This window comes from Lissotriton helveticus, chromosome 8 (genome assembly GCF_964261635.1).
Source record: "Lissotriton helveticus chromosome 8, aLisHel1.1, whole genome shotgun sequence".
NCBI classification, from domain to species: Eukaryota; Metazoa; Chordata; class Amphibia; order Caudata; family Salamandridae; genus Lissotriton; species Lissotriton helveticus.
Genome location: NC_136069.1, coordinates 1579872181 through 1579897849, shown reverse-complemented (window position 1 = coordinate 1579897849; position 25669 = coordinate 1579872181). Strand labels below are relative to the sequence as shown.

The following is a 25669-nucleotide window of genomic DNA, read 5'->3' as shown; positions in this document are numbered from 1 at the left end:
TATGATGTTGCATTTCTTTTCTGCCTCTCCCATGCTTTGTGGATGATTTATCTCCGATGATTTTATTTTTCTCTGGCTATTTTTTCTATGCTCTGACTTGCTCATGACCTCGCTGCTCTTTGTTAAATGACTTTTTTGTCATGCTCGGGATCCCTGTCATTTTGTCCACTTTTCCTCTTTTTTGGCGCCACTGCTTCTCATGTTTAATTGACTCTTTGCACCGTATCTGACCTCTGGCGGCCAACGCTCTGCTTAATTTCAGTTCTCTGTTGCTCCTACATGGGGAAACTTCGTAATCTGAAACTTTCTACTGCTACCAAGGTGCCTATTTGCGCGGACTCTGACTCTCCTTCACAGGATATGGAAGAAGGTGCGATGTCCAAACCTGCTATTAATCCGGGGGCAATTTCTAAATCTCACAATGGTAGTAAATTACTGACAATTTCAACATCTTCTAAGCGTCTCAAGAAGGACCCTCCCTTTTCAGATAATACCTCTTCCTCTTCTTCTATGGATCTTATCTTGGAGGAACTGCGAGCTCTCAGACCATTTATGGATACGACAACAAAAACCTTGCAAATTTTGCATGATAAATGGTCGTCCTTGGATTCTCGTGTCCTAATTCTTGAGCAGTGAACAGAATCTGTCCAAAGTTCCTGTTCTCGGATCCCTTCCATGGAAGCTGAAATCCTTCATCTTAAAAGGCAAACAGAGGATTTGGAAAACAGAAATCGTAGAAACAACTTACGCCTTTATGGACTTCCTGAACTTTCAGAAGGATCCAATCCAACTGCTTTTTTCCAGTCCTGACTTCCAAAAATTCTAGATGCACCTGCCTTATCCTCCGTCAACATACAGAGAGCTCATCGGCTAGGTCCCAAAGTCTCCTCTAAACCTCGTGGTGTCATCATGTTGTTTCTATAATAAACGGATCTCCTACAGGTTCTTTCAGCCGCCAAAGTCAAAAAACAATTTATTTGGGAGGGCCATCGTCTTTATTTGTCACAAGATGTTGCTAAGGTCACTGCTGATTGTCGGAAGAAGTTTCTTGATATGCGCCCACAATTGAGAGCTCTCAATGCTAGATATGGTCTCCTTCACCCATGTCTTTTCAAGGTCACTTATAAGGAGAAAACTACTACATTTGAGGATCCTGCCGTTCTACAGGAATTTCTTCGTCGTCATGGAGCAATGTTATGGACACGTCCAGAGCCACCTGAATGGACCTGATATCACTCTAGTCTTGTGTACCCTGCTTTAATCTTGTTGTTCTCTCTTTTTGATTGTTGTCTTACCCTTTCTTATTATCCTATGTTTAGACATGCCTTAACTTATTTTTTTTCTTTTTCTTATATTATATTTTTCTACACCCTTTTTACAGGTTTCCCCTTAATCATCCTATCCTGATGTTGTCCCATTGGTCCTTTATACTGTCTTTCCTACTCTGTAAGCGGAGGCTTGGTTGCTGCTCTCGCTGTTGTCGCTGTCGTCTTTTGACGCCGTCACCCCTGTTCCACGTTTGTACTCTTAAGTATGTTTTTCAGTCGTCTGTTTTGGACTTGTACTGTCTTTATGTTGTTTATCTCTTTCTACTCTTTTTCTTATCCATCATTGATATTTCCTTCTTTTCTTTTTTTTCTCCCTTTTCTTCTCCTATATTGCTCTTATCTCCTTGCTCCTCTTCTCTTGTTTACTCTTTCATATCTCTTTCTCTATGGACTCAGTAAGCATGTTTTTGCTTTATATTTCCTCTCAGTTTTTATTTCCGTGTTACTACCTGGAATGTTAAAGGATTAAATAATCCAATTAAGAGGCAACGGGTATTATCGCATCTTGCTAGACTTAAGACTGATGTTGCCCTTATTCAGGAATCTCACCTCTCAGAGGCTGAAGCTTTAAAAGTTAAACGTTGTTGGGTGGGACATGTTTTCTTTTCTCCCACTGATGATAAGAAAAATTGAGTTTTGATTTTGTTTCACAAAAAGTTAAATGTTTTTGTAATTTCTCAAGATTGTGATGCTCATGGTCGTTGGATAATTGTCAATTTGCTTATTAATAAAATACCCATTGTGATTTTCAATGTTTACGCCCCTACTGGTGTTGATAAGCTTTTCTGGCCTTCTATCTCTGATAAATTAACTACCCTAACAGATGAATATATTATTTTGGGTGGTGATCGTAATCAAATTTTTGACCCTATCCTTGATCGTCACTCCAACGTTAAATTTTCACCCTTTAAGATGCACTCCCAATTCACTAAAACTATTCAAAACAATGCATTAGTAGATATTTGGAGATTATGTAACCCCGATCTTAGAGAGTATAGTTTTTATTCCCCCCTCACATAACTCCCAATCACGCATTGATTATATTTTTCTTAGCAAATCCTTGACTCAACATGCTATTCACTCTGATATTGGTTCCATTTTGATCTCAGACCACGCTCCCGTACTCGTTGATATTGACCTCATTCCCTTCTCTCACCACTCTGGCAGGTGGAGGTTCAATAATTCTTTACTCCTCGACCCCACTTTCTGTACAGAATTTACTAAGTTTACATCTGATTTCTTTTTCCTTAATCACACTCCCGATTCCTCTTATGTCATGGTATGGGACTCCTTTAAGGCAGCTTCTAGAGGTTTTATCATTAATTTTGTCTCGCACAAGAAAAAACTTAATGAGGCTAAATCTGCTCATTTACTCACAAAAATCAAACAATTAGAACTTGCCTATCATTTCTCAAATACCGAACCCTCCCTTAAGGATCTTATTGATGCCAAAATTTCATTTAATAAATTTACTACTGACGCTGCCTCGAATTTGCTATTGAAATATAACTCACGATACTATGGTGGTCAAAATAAAATGGGGAAACTGCTTGCTAATTATTTAAAAATTCGAAAAGAACGAACGAGAATTGAATTGATTAAAACTTCGACTGGTGATTCCTTATTTAAAGATAAAGATATTCTTAATGAATTTGTGACTTTCTACAAAAATCTCTACACTCCAGAACTTGTTCCTATGTAAGCTGATCCCCTTTCCTACTTCCAATCTATCCCCCCTCCTCCTTCAACTCATGTAGATTTTGGATCTTTAAATGTTGATATCCCACTTTTGGAAATCTCCCTTGCCGTCTCAAAATTGCGTCATGATAAAGCCCCTGGCCCAGATGGTTTTACTATTGAATTTTACAGTCAGTTCACTTCTCTCTACTTTTATTTCAATCATTTCTTGATTCTGGTCTATCGAGCGGCTCCTTTCAACAAGCCTTAATTTGTTTAATCCCCAAAGGATGACAAAGATCACTCTCTCTGTAAGAACTATCGACCCATCTCTTCAGTCAATACCGATTACAAAATCTTGGCTAAGATTCTGGCCTTTCGAATGGATCCTTTATTGCCCGATTTAATTGGTCCTGAACAATCCGGTTTCGTTAAAGGCCGTTTATCCTCTGATAATTCTCGAGTCTTTTTCGTCATTCTCAGTAAAGCTTCTTCTCTAGATCTTCCCCTAGCTGCTATTTCTCTGGAAGCTGAGAAAGCTTTTGACAGAATTAGTTGGGACTTTATGTTTCAAGCTCTCTCTTGGACAGGTTTCCCGCCCAAATTTCTTTCTCTTATTTCTTTACTTTATTCTGGTCCTCAAGCGTCGTTAATGGTGCAGTTTCCGATTATTTCAATCTCCAAAGAGGTGTTCGTCAAGGTTGCCCTCTTTTCCCTTTATTATTTGTTCTAGCTCTGGAACCTTTTCTTACCAAAATCCGTCAGGATGATTCTATTTCTGGTTCCCACTTTGCTTCTCAACAAGTTAAACTTTCGGTTTATGCCGACGACATTCTTTTTTATTGCTCAGACCCAATCTCTTCTCTTTTTTCTTTTCTTCAACAAGTCTTCTCTTTCTCCGCTGTATCTGGTTATCGTCTTAATGTAGATAAGTGTGAAATTCTCCCTTTAAATTCTTTATGCCAAAAACATATTTTCGATCTTTCTGGTTTCTCGTGGCAACCAACTAAAATTAAATACTTAGGAGATCGGTTTGCTCCTCTCCTATCTGACACTCTGAAAATAAATTTTGATTATATTTCCAAGAAATTGGATACTGCCATCACTCGTTGGAATCCACTTTTTTTGTCTTGGTCGGGACGTTTAAATTCTATCAAAATGATGCTCTCACCTCTTCTATTATATACTATTTCTATGATCCCAATCCATATCCCTGATTATTATTTTAAAAAGATTGACTCTATTTTGCTAAAGTTCCTGTAGAACGGTAAACGGTCTCGCATCGCTCTTACCTCTTTAAGGAAAAATAATCTCAATCTGTAGTTAATTTCCCTGATTTCAAAGCATATCATCGTGCTTTCTCTCTTAAACAAACGGCTCGTTGGCTTTCCACTGATCTTCCTTTCTATCCTCCTCTTTGGTTAAAGATAGAGTCTACTTTTATCTCTCCTTTTGACTTCTGTGAAATCTTATCTTTCACATCCCCCTTGACACGCGTTCGCAATCCTATCATTTCTCACTCTCGCAAACTCCTTCTTCCTTATTTATCTTCTTCCTATCTCTCTATCTCTTCGACACATGAACAACCCATTCGGCATAATAAACAGCTCAAGATCCATAATCGTACTTTCTTTTGGAAAACTTGGCACTCCCATGGTCTACGTTGGATCTCTCAGCTTCAATCTCATAATCTTCCCCTTTCTTTTTTAGATCTTCAATCTCAATTCTCCTTGCCCTCTAGCTCACGCTCACAATATAACACGTTACTTCCCATTCTTCTGTCCTATCTTAAATCCTTACCGACCTCAAATCCCATTCTCATCGCTGTCGTCCCATATCTTTGGCAATAGATTCCTCTCCCTCCGCATCGTTTATTTATAATTCAGCTCAATTATCTGTTGACAGATCCAAATCTAAAACTGAATTAGCCTGGGAGCGCGACCTCTCATTAGAATGGTCAACTGTCTTCTGGGACAAAATTTTGTCTAAAATTCATAAAACCTCTAGAGCTGCCAATACAACAAAAACTTTATATTTTATTTATAACCTTGCTCTCTTTACTCCTTTTGTTTTATTGACTTTCTCCTCAGACACCCCTTCTACTTGCTGGTCATGTCCCTGTCCCTCTGCAGATTTGAAACATATGCTATCTGAATGTCCTCCTGTTCTCCAATTTTGGAAACTAGTTTGGCTTCAACTCCCAAAAAAATTTCAATTTCAAATTCCTTTTTCCTTCACCCACATCTTTTTAGGTTCTTTATCCCCTGCACTCCCCCAGTCTCACCAACATTACCTTCTCATTGATCTTTTGATAGCTATTGCTTTCCATCACATTACCTCTAACTGGAAACAAGCCACTAATGTTTCTTTCCGTTCATGGTGGAACGCGGTATGATTCCATCACCGCTAGACACTAATTAGTTCTCCCCAGTTTCCCTAGCAATTAAAAGAGACCTTCTTTGGCTCCCTTTAGTAACTTATCTCTCCTCATCTGCCCCATCAGTCAACACCCATGATGTTAATTCTGTTGAGGTACGCAAACCACCTTAATTTTTCCCATTGCCTTTTTCTCACTATTAATTGCTAATGTTCCCTTTATTTTTATTTTTCCTACATATTATTTTAATATACTCTGTTTTTTGTAATTTATTTTGCTTGCTTTGTCGTTCCATATGCATGATTTCAGATACTTTCATTATTTTATTTCCTTATATTTAACGTATGCCACTCCTTCATCTTTACCATTATTGTGTAGTTTGATGAGTTATCATATTGTCTGTTTTTTCATTCCTGTATCTGTTTATGATTTTCTTTAATATTCAATAAACTCAAACTAAAAAAAAAGAGAAGCAGATGCTACACGGGATGCACAGACAAAATATTGAGTTTTTTATTGCGAACTACATCAATATGGCGTTTTAAATATCGTAGGGACAGAACATCGACATCAAGAATATAGGTGACCAGAATATCGACCTGAAGGTAAGAAAAATCGTTTTTTTAATATCGAAGTTAATAATATCGATAGCAAAAATATTGATGTTAATAATGTCGATGTTCATGTTAGCTTTATGTATTTTAGTATGTATTTTATATGTATGTTCCACATGTTTTGTTATGTTTTGTATTTTTTTTAAATATATGTATTATTTATTTAGAAGTTAGTAAATTTTCTTTAAAGTAAATTTTCCATTTTAGTACCGTAGTGGGTTGAGGGTTTATAGGGGAATAGGGTGGGAACTAATTTAATTAGAGTAAATTAATTGATCATTTTTAGAAATTATTAATTATTTTCAATACAATTTAGCCTTTTAGTTCTGTAGCGGGTTGTGGGTTTATATGGGAATAGGGTGCGAAGTAATTTAATTGTAACTAAGTAACTATACATTTTTATTTATCGGCATTGCTAATTAATTTATTGTTAATTACTTATTAATTGGTAATTAATTTGTATTCATTGATTAATTAATAATTATATTAATTGTATTATTTTTTTATTTGAGCGGGTTGTGGGTTTGTAGGGGAATAGGGTGGGAAGTTACTTAATTATAATACGTTATTTAAATTACATTTTTTGGTAATGATAATTAATTTATTGTTTCTTAATTATTATTGGGAATACATTTTTATTAATTTATAAATATATATTTTTTGTGTAAATTTAGTTTAGGAGCGGGTTGTGTGTTTATAGGGGAATAGGGTGGGAAGTAATTTATTATAATTAAGTGAATATTTATTCATAATTATTGTTGATTAATTATTCATTATTCGTATTGGTAAATAATGTATTAATAAATAATTGTTTATTGGTAATTATTTTTTATTAATTGATTAATTGATAATTATATTAATTGGTTTATATTTTAGCTGGAGTGGGTTGTGTGTTTATTGGGCAATAGGGTGGGAAGTAATATAAAGTTATTAAAGTAATTATTAATTTTAATTTATTGGTAATTATAATTAATGTATTGTTCATTTATTAATACATCATCATTTAATTGAAAAAAGTATTTAATTGATAAGTATGTTATTTTTTCCCCTAGGCTTTCTAACACTTTCCCTACAGTTACAATCTCTGGAGCAGGAACTGTAATTTTTACCCCTACGCTATCCAACACTTTCCCTACTGTTTCACTCCCTGGAGCTGGAATAGTAATTTTACCCCTAAGGTATCCAACACTTTCCCCACTGTTACACTCTCTGGAGTGGGAATAGTAATTTTACCCCTATGCTATACAAAACATTCCCTACTGTTGCACTCTCTGGAGTTGGAATAGTAAATTTTACCCCTATGCTCTCCAACACTTTCTTTACTGTTGCACTCACTGGAGTGGGAATAGTAATTGCTACCCCTACGCTATCCAACACTTTCCCTACTGTTGCACTCACTGGAGTGGGAACAGTAATTTTAACCCTTTCGCTATCCAACACTTTCCCTACTGTTGAACTCTCTGGAGTGGTACTAGTAATTTTTCCCCTACGCTATCCAACACTTTTCCTACTGTTGCACTCTCTGCACAGGGAATAGCTTTTCTTACCCCAATGCTATCCAACACTCTCCCTACTGTTGCGCTCTCTGGAGTGTGGATAGCAATTCGTACCTCTATGCTACCCAACACTTTCCCTACTGTTGCACTCTCTGGAGTTGGAATAGTAATTTTTACCCCTACGCTATCCAACACTTTCTCTACTGTTGCACTCTTTGGAGTGGGAATAGTATTTTTTTTCCCTCTGCTCTCCAATATTTTTCTGTATTGTTGTAGTTAATGTTGTGTATAATTTATTTAAAAAACATTTTAAATATTTTAGTTTTTTAATTTGTTATATATATTTTTAATATTTTTATTTATATTATTTTTGTATGTGTATATATTTATTTATCTATACTAATATAATAAAGAGCGAGCCCAAACCTTTGAGGCTGGTAATCTCAAGAACCACAGCACCAATCACAACACCCAATACAGCGTTGGAAAGGGCAGTTGCAGCAGAAGGACATAGGCTATGCAGACGCCCACCATATACATTTAAAAGGTAAAAGAACCCTGCCAGCAAAGTAGTCCCTTGTGGGCGTGTCTGCGTTGTGCTGTGGGCATGTGCTGGGGGCTGACAAACGCTGGGGGCGTGTGGTACGTTCCGCCCTTCATCCCATGTCTCATATCGTGTGCTAATCCCACCCTGCTCCCTTTAAATACCCCTGCACCCCATAATCATAACCCACCCTTACTCCTTAAAATACCCCAACACCCTTAAACACTAACCCATCTTAACCCTATAAATATACCCTGTACCCCAAAACCCAAACCTATCCCTAAACCCTAAAAATACCCCTGTACACCAAAACCCAAACCTAGCCCTGAATCCTATAAATACCCCTGTACCTCAAAACCCAAACCTACCCCTCAACCCTAAAAATACCCCTGTACCCCAAAACCCAAACCTAGCCCTGAACCCTAAAAATACCACTGTACACCAAAACCACCCCTGAACCCTAAAATACCCCTATACCCCAAAACCCAAACCTAGCCCTGAACCCTTAAAATACCCCTGTACGCCAAAACCCAAACCTACCCCTGAACCCTAAAAATACCGCTGTACCCCCAAAACCCAAACCAAGCCCTGAACCCTAAAAATAACCCTGTACCCCAAAACCCAAACCTACCCCTGAACCCTAAAATACCCCTGTACCCCAAAACTTAAACCTAGCCCTGAACCCTAAAAATACCCCTGGACCCCAAAACCCATACCTATCCCTAAACCCTAAAACTACCCCTGTACCCCATAACCCCAAACTATATCTGAACCCTTAAAATACCCCTGTACCCCAAAACCCAAACCTACCCCTGAACCCTAAAAATACCGCTGTACCCCCAAAACCCAAACCAAGCCCTGAACCCTAAAAATAACCCTGTACCCCAAAACCCAAACCTACCCCTGAACCCTAAAATACCCCTGTACCCCAAAACTTAAACCTAGCCCTGAACCCTAAAAATACCCCTGGACCCCAAAACCCATACCTATCCCTAAACCCTAAAACTACCCCTGTACCCCATAACCCCAAACTATATCTGAACCTTTAAAATACCCAAACGCCCCAAAACATGTACCTCAGTACCCCAAAACATATACCCCTATACCCATACTTACCTTATCCAAACATAAAAAAATGCTTTTACCATTGATGCATTTATAACTAATTTTGTTGTAAATGTATGCGTGGTAAAAGCATATAAAATGGAATGCCATGCGTTATAATGGCATTGCGGAGTCATGGTACTTTCGTAATGAAAGTATGCGGAGTGATGGTATGCGGAAAGAAAGTTGCAGAATAATGGGTGTTTACCCTCCCCCGGTAAGTACATTGGTGGTACGGCGGCCGACATCTCCAGCAACATACTCATATTTTTTTACCACCCATTGGAAAAATGCACAGGTCTCTCTCATTGATGGCCAGCACCGACATACACTTTTAGACACACCTCCCGCCACAAGTGCTAGAATTGCGAACTTTAGAGCTGGGGAGCTACGTTCGAATCTTGGCATCAGCTCAACATCCTGTGATTCCAGGCAAATCGCTTTGTCAACCCGTGCCTAACACAAATGAATGTGTTCTTCTGTAATGTAAATTGTGCTCATGCCATGTTGTCGAGTTCGCGCTATATAATATTGCAAGGAAAAATAAAGTAGGGAAACTCGAGTTCACACACTACTGAACGCGCACTCTTCAGTGCATCAGCAGTGCACTGTGAATCTGAGCATTTCACAGGCCTGTCACAGATAAGAAATGCTATCAAAACGAAATCCTACAAAACAATATACTACTGGCTGGCAGCAATTCATACCCGGACAATGTCGGTACAAAATATCGACTTTAAAATACCGGCCTGCTACAATTGAGCTACAGATATCAACATACCTGGGGCCTCATTTATGAGGTTTTGCCGTAGGGAAGCGCTGCAGGCCTTCCAGCTGAGCTTCCCTACGGCAAAAGAGAAGGGCAGGAATGCGCTGTATCTCCAAGATACGGCACATTCCTCTCCTTTTCCCCTGCGCCGGCGATATCGTGCAAGGGTGCCGGCCTTGCGGGGACGATTATTTTTGTACAGGAAGGGAAACCTCTGCGTACAAAAAAAATCACAAGAGACTTTTCCTCTTTCTATCTGTGCTGCAGAATGAAAACACGAGGAGAAATAAAGATATTTGTACCTGTTGCGCCGCCCTTACGTCTCCCCTGGGGAGGTGTAAGCTTTTGGCACTGCCTCAGATTTGCGATTTCTCATAAATCTGGGGCAGTGTCAAAAGGCCATGGATGTTGCTGGGAAAGCTCCCGGGAACACCCATTGCACGCCCCTTTAATGCAGAACACCGCGTTAAAGGGACTGATATTTCTCAGGCAGCATTAAGCCAAAAAAAGTGGCTTAGTGCTGCCTGATTAATATCACGCAGGCTTCTGCACCAAGGAACGTCACAAAAAGTGACGTTCCGATGGCGCAAGGGGCCTCATAAATGAGGCCCCTAATTTCTTCAAGGTAAATAGATGTGGCATTATAATGATACATCTACGCTCCCCATCTATGCCTATCTTGACAATATTTTTCTAATCGATAATGTTTGTGGTGAAATGTTTGACTTACAACTCAAGCTAAACGTCGGGCCTCGCCCATGTGCATGTCTGCACGACTTTAAATAGTCAGGTATGAAAAAAGCATGCTGAAGTTGAACTGGGTTTTATATCATGGAGCATATTTCTTCTGGAAAAGGTTACCCCAATAATGTTCATTTGTGACTATCTGAAAGAGCAGTGCATTTGGAAAGATGTAAAGAGAAACAGATGCTCTATTTTGTAACAAACATTGATTTTCTCCAAAACTTTACCATTTCAAACACTCATTGATGAGAAGTTGTGATCGGTCCTTGACAATTTGTTTTCCAATCTTACAGGCGTGTCCAGCAACTTGACTGACATTTGTCAGCTGGATGGGAACAGCCGGGCACTGAATAATTCCAGCTGCGCCAATCAGCCCGTAAATGGGACTATGCACGTCATATCCTTCCTCTTCATTTGCCAGTTTCTCCTCGTAGTGGGTGGAGTCCCTATTCAGCCATTTGGTATTTCGTATATTGATGATTTTGCCAGCAGAAGCAACTTGCCTCTGTACTTAAGTAAGTCGTCCATATTGAAGCTGGCGTAACTTTCACCCTTCACTGCCATGCCTCTTGTTCGCTCCCGTTGTTCGGAACATTGACAGTCACCCTGCATACACAGTCACCTCATACATATTCTACTATGTTATGGAAATTGCCTTTTAGTTTGAAGGTTTTCTCAAGTCGCTTTTTTTTAAACCTGAAACATTGTAGTATGGCTTCACAAAATCCTGTATTTTAAAAGTACAAGGTCGAACGTGTGGTTACTGCTAAAATGTCTCCAAATCTGCAAGTCCCCCGAATGCAGGCAGAGGTCGTTCAGAACTAGACCTATAAAATAGGTATGCAAGAGCCAGGCAAGGGATGGGTTGAGCATTAATGAGACTCTTTTCCCACCTGGTGCTAAGGGCGAAAGTGCCAGAGTCAGAAAGCCTCTGTGACATAGATTCGCCAAAGTGGGGCTTGCAGCCAACATCAGAATACAGCAGCAAATATTTTTTCTGCTTTCTGACAGTGTAACATGTATTTAGAGAATGCGTGCATTCATCTTCACTAAAGATTTATGCATGTCTATTGTGTGCATGTTGCTAGACTTTATGTCCATCCAATGAGGGGTGTCGCTTCAAGGGTGGTGTTTGTGGTGTTACCCTGTAGTGTCTATCCCTGCCCGGGAGCATACAAATGAACACGCCACACAGAGCTTTATAACAGACGTCTTTATTCCTTATTATATGATCACTCACTGCACGCATTGTGTCCTACCTTTAAGTGCGAGCCCAACTTTGTAATACCTTTAATAACCACACCATAAGACCTCCCAGCAAGTTATGTAATTCATGTTTAGAGTTCACCCAGAACCCAAAGGGTCCTAGAACGGATGGGGGTCCATTAGGATGACGGGCAGACTTAGTCCGCCCGCCATCCTATCGGATTACGGGACCGCCCGCTATAAGGGCGGGTGTCCCGTGGGGGCTCTCAGCACCGCCTGCTACAATGCTAAAAATGCATGTAAAGCATTTGCATACACAAAGCGGCAGGCACCGCGCGGCATTGCCGCCACGGAAAGGCATCTCCCAAAGCCCAAACTAATATGGATGGCGGTGTCTGATAGACACCGCCACCATATTGACCGGGGCAGAAAAGCGGCGGACGGTCTTTCCGTCCGCCAAAGACCGTCCGCCGCGGTCCCACCGCCATAGTAATATGGCGGGGGGAAATGGATGGTGGGCGGGTGGCAGGCGGGCAAGGATGCTGGACGGATCACCACTGCCCACATGGCGGTGGCAATCCGCCCGACATCCTATTGGGCCCCATAGTCTCTAGACACTACATCCTCTCCATTTTAAATAAAAGTGCAGACAACATTTGTATGATATTTCCTCAGTGGGTCATCAACGTGCTCTCAATGGTTAGCCAGATTGAGGGGTACAAGGTAGTTGAGATGCACTTTGATTGTGCATCGAAGACACAGGTTCCGATGCTTGATCTGGACATTCAGGTGGGGTCAAAGTGGAAAAAGTAAAACCTGGGCAAGTTTAATCACAATGTAACAGGCAACTCAAACACTTTGCGACTAAATAATGTACTTATTACTCATCTCACTGTGTTTTACAAAAAGTCGATATTTATTGATAAGTCAACATAATTTTTCTTTTTTCATTCATCAATATCTAATATATGTATAAATCAATCCATATTCTATATTATTTTCATTTATTTACATACAGAAAGTGAGCTTTAAAGCAAGAACGATCAGTGAGTAAACATATAAGGCAAATTCATAAATAGTGAATAAAAATGTATACAGTTTTAAAAATACATTGATGATAATTTGAAGACATGATCAGGAACTGACAGTGTATTTCTTAACCTACACGTTTTTCGGCATGGTGCAACGTGCAGTGCCCCCAGGTCGCGGTGCGAGCAGCGGCTCGTGGGCGGCGTCAGATGGCATTGTCGGTGAGACCAGGGTCGCGGTGCAAGATGGAGGCGGTGCCCGTCACTGTGCTAGCAGGTCACGGTGCAAGCAGCGCTGTTGTCGGCTGACGAACTGTAGTTGATGGTGCCGGCGTCGGTAGGCCAAGGTTGCGGTGTAGGATGAGGGTGGTGCGTTGTGTAACTTACAAGCGGTGCCCCCAAACCACGGTTCAGGCAGCGGTGTCGATTTCGGCAGGAAGTGGCGGCATCAGGAAGGCCACGGTGTGGTCGTGTAGCGAGGCGGTGCAGGGTGCAGGTCTACCGGTTGCGGTGCGAGCAGTGGCTCGGTGATGGCGTCAGCAGGTGTCGTTGGTGAGACCAGGGTCACAGTGCGGCGTGGCGGTGGTGCCCTATGTGGTGCCAACACTTCGGCGTGGAGCAAGGCAGTGCGGAGTGCGGTTCCCACAGGTCGGCTGGTGGCATGGTGGACTCCTCCTTGTTGTGTTTGTAAGTTTGAAGTGTACAAAGTGTGTGAGTTGCACATCAGTGTTGTGTTTCATTGATCCTCAATGTGTCTTGGGTGTTTTTGTGTGAACTGTGTGGCCCTGCTGCTCCACACTGGTATTGTGTTTGTGTTTGTCATGCATTTCAGGCACATAGTGATTTTTCCACTCCTGTATGGCATGGTGTGTGTGGTTTTAGGCCATCCCCTATGTGTGCCACTTGTGCCTGGCCATTGTGGGTGTTCCGTCCCTCTATTTGGGTGTGGTACACCCCTTACAGGCCTGCTGCTGACATGCAGGCTGTTTAACTTTGATGTCAGCTTTGCCCTTGGTTTCCATGTGTGTGTGCCTCCCCATCACTTTATATGTGGGTTTGTGCTTTGTGGTGCAGTTCTTGGGCCATAAGTGTTGTTCCACTCTGGACATTGCCCCAATGGTTTATGTGTGCTGTCCTTGTGCTATTGGTCATTCTGTAGTGGTCATGTGCACTTCAGCTGTGTGTACTGGCCAGTGCTCTGGTGGAGGAGGCTATGCTCTTGTATCCCAGAGTGGTGCATGTGTAGTTGTTGTGTTGGATGTGTGGATGTAGGGTGTGGTATTGCTTCAGTTCCTGGGTGTGGTGTTGTATTTGTGCAGTGCTGATTTGTGGTGTGTGATGCGGTTGTGTCAATCATGCCTGTTATGCAGACACTGCTTGTCGTGCATGCGGTGCTGTGTGTATGTGGCCTTGGCATTGCCTGATGTGCATCCCCTGATGTCTTGTGGTGTTTGTTGATTGAGGTTTCATGTGCATCTGTGATGGGTCTGAGGTGGCTATGTGTGTTGGTCCAGATGCACTTCTTGTGTGATTTGTGTTATGGTGTGTGGTGTTGTGTACTCCTGTTGTGTCTGTTCTCCCATTGATTTTCCCCAGTTTGGCTGACAGGGTATGTGTTTTTCTGTTGGAGTTCAGTATGTGTTCCTGTAGTGTTTGTGTGTTGTTCTTGTGCAGGCATCGGTTGAGACATCCCTGTGTGTGTGTTGCGTTTGTGGCTACATCCAGGGTGTGTGTTTGTTTGTGTGTGTGTATGTGCTGGCAAGGATTGTGAGCCTTGAGTGTGTGTGGCAGTGGTGTTGTGTGTTCCTTGTCAACCACTCCTGCAGTGGCTGTCTCCCTGGTTGTGTGTTGTGTGGTGCAGATAGTGTGTATTTTGCTTGATGTTGCGGTGCTTGTGGGTGTGCATGGGGGTGCACGGGATGGGCACCTGGCCTGTGGGTTGATGGGGTGTGTTGCTGTGTGGTTGGGGGCTGTGTGTCCCTGTGGTGTTTGTGCCTTGCCCATGCCTTGGAGTGGCCCTGCTTTCTGCATAGTGCGCATGTGTTGACCGCGGCGGTGACGTGACCGGGACGTTGCTGCTGGATGGCAGTCAATGTGTGTCCCGGATGCTGAGGGGTGCCTTGTTGTGAGGTGGGTGATGTGTGGGTGCCCGTGGGGATGTGTTGTGTCCCCCATCAGGGTATCTGTGTGGTGATTGGACCCTGTGTCGGCCTGTGTGTTGTGTGTTGCATATGTGTATCTGCATACCTGCGGCAGCGTCCGCGGTGGCCCATCTGACGGTAGTGTTGTAGGAGGAACATCACCGGATGCATATGGAGGGCTGGGTTCATGGCGTTCGGGACCGGGTCTTGGATATCTTGCTCTGCTGTCGAGTTACCGCCTGCTCAGGCTGGGCGGTGTCTCCGCTGCGGTGCGTCTGCTTGTTTGGGCCATCCTAATTTGTCGAACAAGGCGGACGTCATTTGGCATGGCAGAGATTCTCGATTGGCTCCCGCCGCCTGCAGTGGCGGGCGCACTTTGATGGCGGTGCGCGGCGCTCCGCGGCGGACGGGCAATGCCCTATGTTTACCTATCCTAATGTGGCGGACGTGAGTTCCGCTGCTCGCGGGTGTAAAAAGCAGATTTTCCGCCCCGCCACCACCGCGGTGGTGCCACCGCCCGACATCCTAATGGACCCCATAGTCTCAAGACACTACACAGTCCTCATAAATCTGTTCTCTGGTTAATAGTTGGGTACAGGTGTTTTCACTCAGATATGAGGAGGAGTCTGTCGAATTTCGCCTGGGATTTTTACATACACACAGAAAAAAAACACAAGGGCACACACACACTCTGTAATCTCTGTTATATAAAGGTTTTAAAAATGTTACTTATTTTACAAAATATTGTGTTTTAAATACCCCTTACAATCTGCACTCCATTCCCTTTCCACCACTTCTTAAACTCCCCTTCTGAACTGCTTCTCTCCTCAATCTTCTCTATATGTACAGGCAGCATGGGCACTCATAACTGTTTGATCAATCGGGGGCAGTTTTCGGAGTCAAGCACATTTTACAAAGCATGATTATATAAACTGCAAGGAATATCTTCTATTACATGCAGAGCCTTTATTTTTCATAGGGCCTGCCGGATAGGATCTCATTCGAAAATAAAACAATGTCCTATGACTTATTTTGAGGCAGTACATTTAGTGATATGGTGCCATCTAGTGGCTACTGCCATTGCCTTGCGTATGTATCATGAAAGCAGGCTACGCTTTTCTTTTGTGACATATAAATACATTCAGCAGTGACAGCACAATATTCAGTTGTAAATGTTTCACGTTTGCTTGTTCGGAGTCCGTGAACTATGCACTACCGTATTGAAAGTATAACATTCTTTGTTTTGAACCCTGTATAAAAGTGTGATTTCTTGATATGAGCACAAGCTCCTTTCCACCTGCTTAAGAATGTGAATCTGTGCTGGATTTGTTTCCCATCATAGGCTCTGTATTGTGATGATGTGAACATTATTAATTCTGTACTTTAATTGAACCTTGCTTTTTGATGTATTGACTAATTGATTTGGACCACATTGAACTCCTGTATGACAAATTGTTAGAACAAAACATTTGAGGTTGAGAGTTAATTGCCTGACATTTCTGGTAGAACTAAGGGGCATATTATAAAGGGCTGTATCGGTGCTTTAGCGGCACTTTTTACCGCTAAAGCAGAGATATTTTTATTGCCCTATTAGCAAGCTGTCGCTAACAGCTGTTAGCCACAGTTTACTGGCAATAGCGTTCGTTTTTTTGCCGCTTTGCATGTCAGCGATATTTATCGCTAATGACATGCAAAGCAGGCCTTCCTCACTAAAAGTAAAGGGAAACAGTCACAAACATAACTTCCCCCTATTATCAATGCCTGTGAAGTGATAAAAAAAGTCTCGCTAACCGAGATTATCGCTTGATTTTAACGCCAGATAAAAACTTGACTTAGCCATCTTGTCAATGGGAGGTGGATTATTAGGTTAAGTACACACTTGCCTATTAGCAAGCTTTTCATTAGCGCAGTTAATTTAGTGCTGGTATTCTCATGCTTTTATGGTTTTCGCCGCTATCACTGGATTTTTTATCGCCGTAGAGATAAGCGTTGCTGGGGCGTGGCTTGGACGGACGTCTAACTCCGATGCCTCCAGAGCCCCGAGGACATAGACCGCGATTTTAACCAGCCAAACAAGTTCATCTCGAAACAGTGAACACAGGAGAAGCCATCGGAACAGCACAAGAAGAGAACGAGCCAAGGAACCTCCCAGACAAGCAACCAAAAGACTCTTTATCAAGACTTTCCCCGCTCGAAACAAGAAATCGGAAGCCCAGACAAGATTGCGGGCGGGGAGTCCGAGCTGTGAAGCGAAGAGGTGAGCGCAGTCCCAACTACAAACGCCCTGCAGCCCTCCAATCTCCTGCGAGCCCGCAGGCACTAATAACCAACACGCACCTAGCGGAGGCGCCAACTCACCTCCCGCAGAAGCGGTACGCGCCCGGCACCACCGGAGCCGACCGAGAGTGAAACCGAAACCCGGCACTGGGCGCGGCCACTATGGAAACACATAGGGTGCGGCCATTTTTAAGCAGAACAGTAGCGGGAAGCAGCGGAAGTCTACGGCAATTGCAGAGGAGAGGACAAGAGGTAAACCAGCACACAACTCCAGCGAGGAGACGCACAATAACAAAACGAGACAGGAAACGAAACTGTCCAAAGGCGCAACCACCCTTGCCAAACACAAAAGGAACTGAAAGCCCGAATAAAACAAAACGGCGGACACCAAATTTCAGCGAAGGAGCTAATAGGTGAGCGCGACCCCAGCTACGGGGGCAAGCCCCCACAACCCCCCAGAGGCAACAAGGTCAAGCGCACAGCACAGAGATAAGCGTTGCTAATAACGCACTATCTTGGCGATGAAATCCAGCAATAGACAGCGATAAAAAAATGCTGCAAACCTCTTCTTGCTAATATGCCCCTAAATGTGTGGTACATTTGTGCTATTTGAAAAAGCCAATGTTGACTTCTAGAATTTAGATGAGTCAAACGGGGATTACCAAAGTCTGTCTAGGGACTACACCGCTCCCCGTCACAAACTAAGTAATTTATATTGACTGTCTATATTTAGCCGAACCCCTATAATCTCCTTAACTCAAATACTGTATGAGCCCCAATTTTACCATAGGCAGTTCAGCTCCGCAAATCTTCTCATGATCTAGCTCCCCATCAATAACTTAAAGTTAGCAGAATACAATTATGATTGGAAACGGGGACCACTCAAGAACTGAGTTTTAGATTAAAATTAAGTTTTAAAGGTTTAATGCAGAATCATTAAAAAAACAGTCCAGAGAAATGTATAATTTTGTCATGGAGACTTGAAATACAGAAACGTAATCATAATAGTACCCTAGTCAGGTCATAAAAATCCCTGTATATGTTATGCGCCAAACTCACAAAGAGTACTGCAAGCATCGAAATTGAGGAAGAAAATCTTAGAATAATTGAACAAAGCCTTACCGGGAAAATGGAAAGACATCCCTCATAACAAGGGGTTTTTATATACAATTTATTCATATTAAATAATAAAACTGCAATTTCAGCATAGTACGATCATGGTTATTTCACATTAACAAACCAAAAACAATTTCATAAATCCAAAAGGTTCTTAACAATAACCTATTTCTTAAAGTAAGAGAAATCTTCTGCTTGCTTCCTCAGCAACTGTGCTCTTGAGATCGACAATTCAATATGAAACATTTTTTAACAATAGCCCGAAGAATCATATTCTTCTGCATGCCTGCATCAGAAATATCAGCGTTAATTCTTCAAAATGATGCATCAGGTACACAATGGAAAGTTACATTTACAATACATACTTTTTTTTTTTATTAACATTTTAAGTTACCAACAACAGGGAATACAAATTCCAACAGAGTTAGCCAGCATTTTGTAGTATCATCAAACCATAATTTCCATACAGAGCAGCGGGGTATTATACATAGCATAATATATCAGGGGAGCAACATATGCAGTACAGTAATCAAAATGTTGATTCACATCTCGCTATCGTCCATTTCAAACATTGCATACTTGAAACAACAATGGATCTGCGGGGGAGCACGAATTGCAGGTATCGGACAGCATACTATATCCAAACCATATATATTATCAAGAACAAAACATTGAGACCCTGCACAGCAGTATTAAAGAGTGAGTAACATTAAACATCTGTAGATTGGCTCGATTAAGGGGAGGTGGCCATACTACATGCCCAGGTTAAGAATGGTTCCCAAATGTCAAGTGGTATCGAGGCCGAAGGCATCAACTCCCAGAAAACGCTGAGTTGCGTGTGGCCATATGTGACATCAGCCAGCCAGTCCTTCATACAAGGTTCTCTCTTTCTTCCCCACCTAAGGGCGATCTGTCTCCAAACAAACAGCAGGAGGATGGCATGTAATTTGCGCTGCACTGGTGCTGTGTTTTTTACATATCCTAATAGACTCAATGCCGGGGAAGGGGTCTGCGCTCTACCCACAATTTGGTTGACTGCAGTAAAAATCTCATGCCAATACGTGCTAAGGCGTGGGCAGTCCCAGGCAATGTGTAAAACAGAGGCAGGGCTGTATCTGCAGCGCCAGCAGCTGTCATCCTCTCTAAGCTTCATGCGTAATAAGCCTATCGGTGTCCTATGATATCTATGTAAAAATGTATTAAACAAAACTTATAATTTGGAGAGAGTTCTGTTAGCTGTCTGCCGCAGAAGTCCCACTGTTCGTCCGTTAATGGAGTATCTAGTTCATTATTCCAATGTTGTAGAGATTTAGCTTTAACCACCGGATTCGTTGCTTGCGTATGTGTATATAGCGCATGGCTATGCGCTATATACACATATAGTGTATTTTGTAGTTTGTGATACAGGAATAGCTCCTCAAATGGCAAAGCCCGTGCCTCAGTCCCAGCAGGGGGGGTCTGAATTCGCCGTCTGGGTACAAGTCTGCGAACGTGTAAAGGTTCATGTCACTCACCAGGGTCTTACTCAACCCTTGGGAGCATGGGATTCCGCGCCAACGGAATGGATGGTGCATAAAGTAAAGGGACATCTGCCCGCCTGCGAAGCACATTCCACGCCCAGCACAGGGTACCCGCGGTGTCCACGTTTCCTCTGGGATGACTGGATGCCTGGTACAGAGCTACCCCAATCGGCACCGGAGCCACTGCATCAATCTCCACCGCTACATGAGGTTGGTACGGTGTCGGGTGGACCCAGAATAAAGGAACTGAGCTTGAGCGCATAACGCGTAGAGCTTTAGATCCGGAGCGCCTAAACCACCCTGTCGCAACGGGAGGGTCAGCAAATACCAGGAGTCCCTACCCTGACTTCCAGCCCAGACCAGGGACAACAGCTGCGATCTCAGGGTATTAAAAAAGTGTTGTGTTAGAGGGATGGGCACATTGACAAATAGGTATAGAAATTTGGGCAATATTATCATTTTTGCCAGCGCTATCTTTCCAGCAATCGACAGAGGTAATTTAGACCAGAGTTCGACCTTGCCTTCCAGCCAGGCTGACGCCCTTCCGAAATTCAAGTTCCAGATCTCCTGCATGTCTCGGCTCAGCCACACCCCCAAATATTTGACCGCCTCTGCCTCCCAGCACAGGGGGAATGAAAAATTGTCTAGCAGACGCGACAAAGAATTTTCAATTCTATTAAGGACACGGAGGCGAGGATTATGCTTCTCTTTACTTTACTGACATAAACAGCAGCCAATAAAAACTTTAAACTGGCATGACCCCGGAAGGACAACCCCCTCCAACAGTCTGCACCAATCACTATCCAGTCCACTGTATAATTGTCCATGTACATAATACGACCTCCTCTTTCTTTGCGAATACATCATCCGTCCAACGAGACCGGAGGCCAACACGGCAACCATCGCATCCAACGTCGAGGAAATCATCCCCTGCATAACTGCAAACATTCCAGATCATAGGCTGGTCGACTCAAGTCTGCTTCTGTTGATCACCTGAAACAAGAATATATGTCGTAATGGCTATTCCTCAAACTGGAAATACAAGCAAGCCATAATAAACATTCGGGTGGGTACAGTACATCATATAATCATCCAATAATGCATGAAACACAATTCTGCAAGCCCGGGTGGGATAATCCTCGCCTCCGTGTCCTTAATAGAATTGAAAATTCTTTGTCGCGTCTGCTAGACAATTTTTCATTCTATGTCAGTCCACGGAGGCTCAGATTATGCTAGTTTAAAGTTTCTCCACCACCACTGAGGCTACATCCACAATAGGCTTATGATAAAATGTCTTAAACGTGGATTCAGAAGACCAATCTGCCGCAGTCATAATATCCTGAAGCCGAGAACCAGCCCCAAATGACTTAGATGCCATAGCTCCCCTCACAGAATGAGCTCCAAATTTAGAGGTATCAATACCAGCAAGGTCCAGCAACCAGGTAACCCACCTGCCCAGAGTCGCACAGGCGACTGGGCGGAAAGGTCTCTGCAAGGAAATTAACAATTGACCAAAACCAGTCCTAAACTCTCTAGTACAATCCTCATATACCTTAAGACATTGAACAACACACAATTTACTATGATGAGGAAAAGCAGGATAAGCAATACATTTTGTATGAGTCTTAGTACGCTTAGAAATCGTAAAAGAAACCCCCGAGGGAGTGAATACTCTACCTGCCAAATCCAAGGCGCGAATATCCGATACTCGCCTGCACGAGATCAAACAGAGCAAAAGTGTAAGCTTCGCCGAGAGCTGTTTGCGAGACAGTCCCTCATTAGCCGGCCAGGCCGTCAAAAAACGAAGGACCACTGAAACATCCCAAAGTGCAGTGTATCGTGGCTGAGGGGGATTCACCAAGCGAATCCCCCTAACTACTTTACAAACCAGGGGATGCTCCCCCACCGGTTTGCCCTCAACATGCGGATGTCCCGCCGAAATAGCCGACCGGAAATTATTCACCGATCTGTAAGCCATTCCTGACCGTGCCAATTCAGATAGAAAATTCACTATCACAGTGATATCGGATCCCATCAGATCACCCTGCCGCTCGTTACACCAACCGACCCACCGTCTCCAAGCTGACTCATATCGCTTGTGAGTGGAAGGTGCCCATGCCTGAGATAAGAAAAAGAGAGCGTCTTGCGAAACTCCCGGCACTTGCCAACGGCGCCGGAAAGTCTCCACGCCATAAGAGACAACTGCTCCTGAAGGACCAGCGGAGGGTAAAGACCCACCGGGTCCGTCAGAAGATCCGGAAACGACGAGATCCGCACCGGCGATGCACAGGCGAGACTCATCGCTTCTGGGAACCATGCCTGTGCCTTCCAACACGGGGAGATCAATACCACCTCCGCCTTCTGCCTCCGAACCTGAGCCCGAACCCTCGGGATCATGATAAATGGAGGAAATGCATATAGAATGCCCGTCGTCCACGACTGAAGAAAGGCGTCCGAGCTGATCGCCAACGGATCCGGCCGCCAACTGTAAAACTGGGGCACTTGTCTGTTGAGCCGTGAGGCAAACAGATCCACCACACACGGACCCCATTTGTGGTCCAGTGCCTTGAAGATCCGGGGATGCAACCTCCAATCGCTGGCATCTCTCAAGTATCGAGAGTTCCAATCCGCCGTCACATTGGCGGATCCCGGTAAATACTCTGCCGTCACCGAAATTTGATGGGCCAGGCAATAATGCCAAAAATCCTTGGCTATCTCCGCCAGGAGACGCGACCTGGTGCCTCCCAGGCGATTTATGTAACGTACCGCGGACACATTGTCCATGCGGAGGAGAATACAACACGAAACTCCCTGAGGGGACAGAGTGCGGATCGCAAAAGAACCCGCCAGGAGTTCCAGACAGTTGATGTGGAGACTCAGCTCTTCGCGGGACCACCGGCCCCCGGTCTCCACCGAGCCGCAACGGGCTCCCCAGCCCCACCGGCTGGCATCCGACTCTATCACCACCTCCGGGGTGGCTGCGAAAATGGCTCTGCCGTTCCACGCATCCATATGCTCTAACCACCAGTTTATCTCCGTACGTGCCTCCGTAGAAAGGGAAATCTGTTGGGCATAGGTCAGGCCCTTGCGCAAATGCAAGGCCTTCAAACGCTGCAGGGCCCTGTAATGTAAGGGACCCGGAAAGATCGCCTGGATCGAAGAAGCCAGAAGCCCTACCAGGCGTGCCAACGTCCTCAAGGAGATTGTAGGAGAGGCAAGCGCTCTCCTCAACTCCTTCCTCACCGCCACCCTCTTCTTGAGGGGCAAGAGTAATTGAGCTTTCACCGAGTCCACCTGGAAACCCAGGAACTCCATCGCCTGAGAAGGTTGCAAGATCGACTTCTGTATGTTCAGGAGGAAGCCCAAGTCCTGAAGGAGGTGGATCGTCCAAGACAGATGGAGTGACACCACCTCCGGTGACTGACCTAAAATCAAGATGTCGTCGAGGTAAATAATGAGGCGAACACCCCGTTCCCTCAACCTCTGCACGATGGGTTTCATCAGCTTGGTGAAACACCACGGGGCGGACGACAGCCCAAAGGGCATGGCGGAAAATTCGAACCACCGGTCGTGCCATTGAAACTGCAGGAACCGCCTGTGCGGAGGATAAATGGCCACTGCCAAGTAGGCGTCCTTCAAGTCCAGACGCACCATCCAATCCTGCGCCAATAGTATATCTCTCAGGAGGTGTATCCCTTCCATTTTGAAGTGTCGATACACCACCCAGCCATTGAACTCCTTGAGGTTCAACACCAGTCGATATCCTTGGTCCTTTTTCGGGACCACAAAGACGGTGCTGACGAAGCCTAGTTCGTGTGGGGAGGCTTCTACTATCGCCCCTTTCTGGAGCAAGGAGCATATCTCTGCGTCGATGAAACTCTGCTCTGTTTGGGAAAAATATAGTGGATCTGGTCTCCGCCGCTGTATCGGGGAGGCATAAAACTCTATGTGGAAACCCTGTACAGTTTGCAACACCCAAGGGTCGTTTTGTGAGTTGGCGCCACCTGTGGATAAAAAGAGACAGTCTGCCCCCCACCATATGTTCTGACGGACATAGAAGTCGTACCTGAATAGGAGTAGTCTCCTGAATTCGCCTGTTGTCCACGATAGTTTCCTCTCTGCCCCTTGCCACGACCTCCTCTATCACGGGAGGGGTAGAAATTGGGGCGTCGATTACCTCTGCCTCTCTGCTCTGCTCCACGTGAGGTCTGTGCATAACCTCGGCCAGACCCTCGACCTCGTGGGCGTCCGGCCCTATCAAAAACACCACCATGGAGAACCCTCTTGATGTTGGACTGGGCCTTGTCCAATGCGGAGAACGTGGCAACATATTTGCCCATTTCCCTGACAAATTTGTCTCCGAAAAGCATACCATTAGCTAGAGGACCTGGTTCGGAAGGGGCCATCTCCGCCAGCTGGGAGTCAAGTCTCATAAGAAAAGAGCGCCTCCGCTCTGTAGACACGGCCACATTCGCATTTCCTAAAAAGCACATGGCACGCTGTGCCCATTCCAGAACCTCCGACACATCCAGCGGCATATTTTTATCCTTAGCCATCACCGCCGCGTCTAGAATCTTCGTGAGGGGTCCGGTGACATCCAACATTTTGTCTTGAACACCTCTCCACGCTCTATCCAGCCCCTTCTTTGGATCCTTCGCAAACTTGCGCATAAATGCCGCCATTGTGGGATCTAAATCTGGTGTGTCAGCCACCTTCCCCGTCAAGGATGGCCTGGGGCATTCGGAACGCAATGTGGCTCTCACCCCATTGTCGAAACCCTGACGCAGGTTGTTGCTCACATAATGTGCCACCTCAGGGCACGGTATCCATTCAGTGGATCTAGGATGCACAATATTGTTTGGGTTAAAAAGAAGATTCTTGGGTACCTGACCATCGTCTGCCTTTTGGGCGTGTTTCATCTTCCTAGATCTCTTTCTGGGAGCAACCGATTCCACCTCCGAATCAGAGGAATCCGGCGCAGTCGGGGAAGAATCCCCAGACGTCTCGTTCGCCATTGAGCCATGATCCTTCAGGACATTCCTGGCCATTCGGGCCAACACTTGGGCTGAGGACTGAGAAGAGGTACCGCCCTTCCTGGCTGATTTGAACTTTCTCTTTCCGTAATTCTGAAGGGGTTTAGCAAAAGGCTTAAGAGCCTTGACTAGTGCACTCTTCACCGACCCTTGGACGTGGGAATCCAGGGCCTCGACCAAATTTTCCTCCAAATGCTCTTCTTGCGGCTCATAGTCTACATACTCATCATATTCTGCCCACTGGTTATCCTCCTCGGCGTAGTACGCCATAGCTCTAAAGCAGGGAGGTGTGGAGGAACTTCAAGGGGGGGAGTATCCCAGGGGTGCCTCCAACACACACACAAACACAAGCAACTAAAACCACTACAGGCAATGAGGCTGAATACCAGGTGGAAGGAGACCCCTTAACACACTGAAAGCTCCCCTAGAGCAGAGCCCTAATGCGGATACGCTCCGTCTAGCGTTCTATGAGGCCAGGATTTATGCAGTCTCAGGGACGCGCGATGTGTGAGGAGCCGGTAATGCGAGCAAAACGAAAGCCGGCTCCTCGCGCATGCGCGTCGCGTGTGGGGCCGGGCTCGACTGCCTCCTGAGCGCGAGCGTCTCGCGTCTGCCTCCTCCTGCTCCACCGCCCCCTACCGAGCGCACAGCATGCCTCGGTTCGCGCGCCGAAACAAAGAAAACACACGCGCGGG

The 25669-nt window shown here is 44.4% G+C and overlaps 1 protein-coding gene across 1 annotated transcript; it reads right to left on the bottom strand.

Annotated features, from left to right (window-relative positions):
• Positions 1-1712: 1712 nt before the first annotated feature.
• LOC144773948 (uncharacterized) lies at positions 1713-25244 on the bottom strand. Its single transcript, XM_078659002.1, has 3 exons — positions 24320-25244; positions 23978-24019; positions 1713-1777 (listed from the first exon to the last, which is right to left on the bottom strand). The coding sequence occupies exons 1-3, from the start codon at positions 25242-25244 to the stop codon at positions 1713-1715; spliced, it is 1032 nt and encodes a 343-aa protein (XP_078515128.1).
• Between the last annotated feature and the right edge of the window lie 425 nt (positions 25245-25669).

Coding starts and splice junctions, on each gene's coding strand:
- LOC144773948 (XM_078659002.1), bottom strand. CDS start 25,244: ATGGCGTACTACGCCGAGGAGGATAACCAGTGGGCAGAATATGATGAG. Junction 24,020..24,319: donor TTCCGAACCAGGTCCTCTAG/CTAATGGTATGC, acceptor ATTCAGGAGACT/ACTCCTATTCAGGTACGACT. Junction 1,778..23,977: donor TATGTCCGTCAGAACATATG/GTGGGGGGCAGA, acceptor TTAACATTCCAG/GTAGTAACACGGAAATAAAA.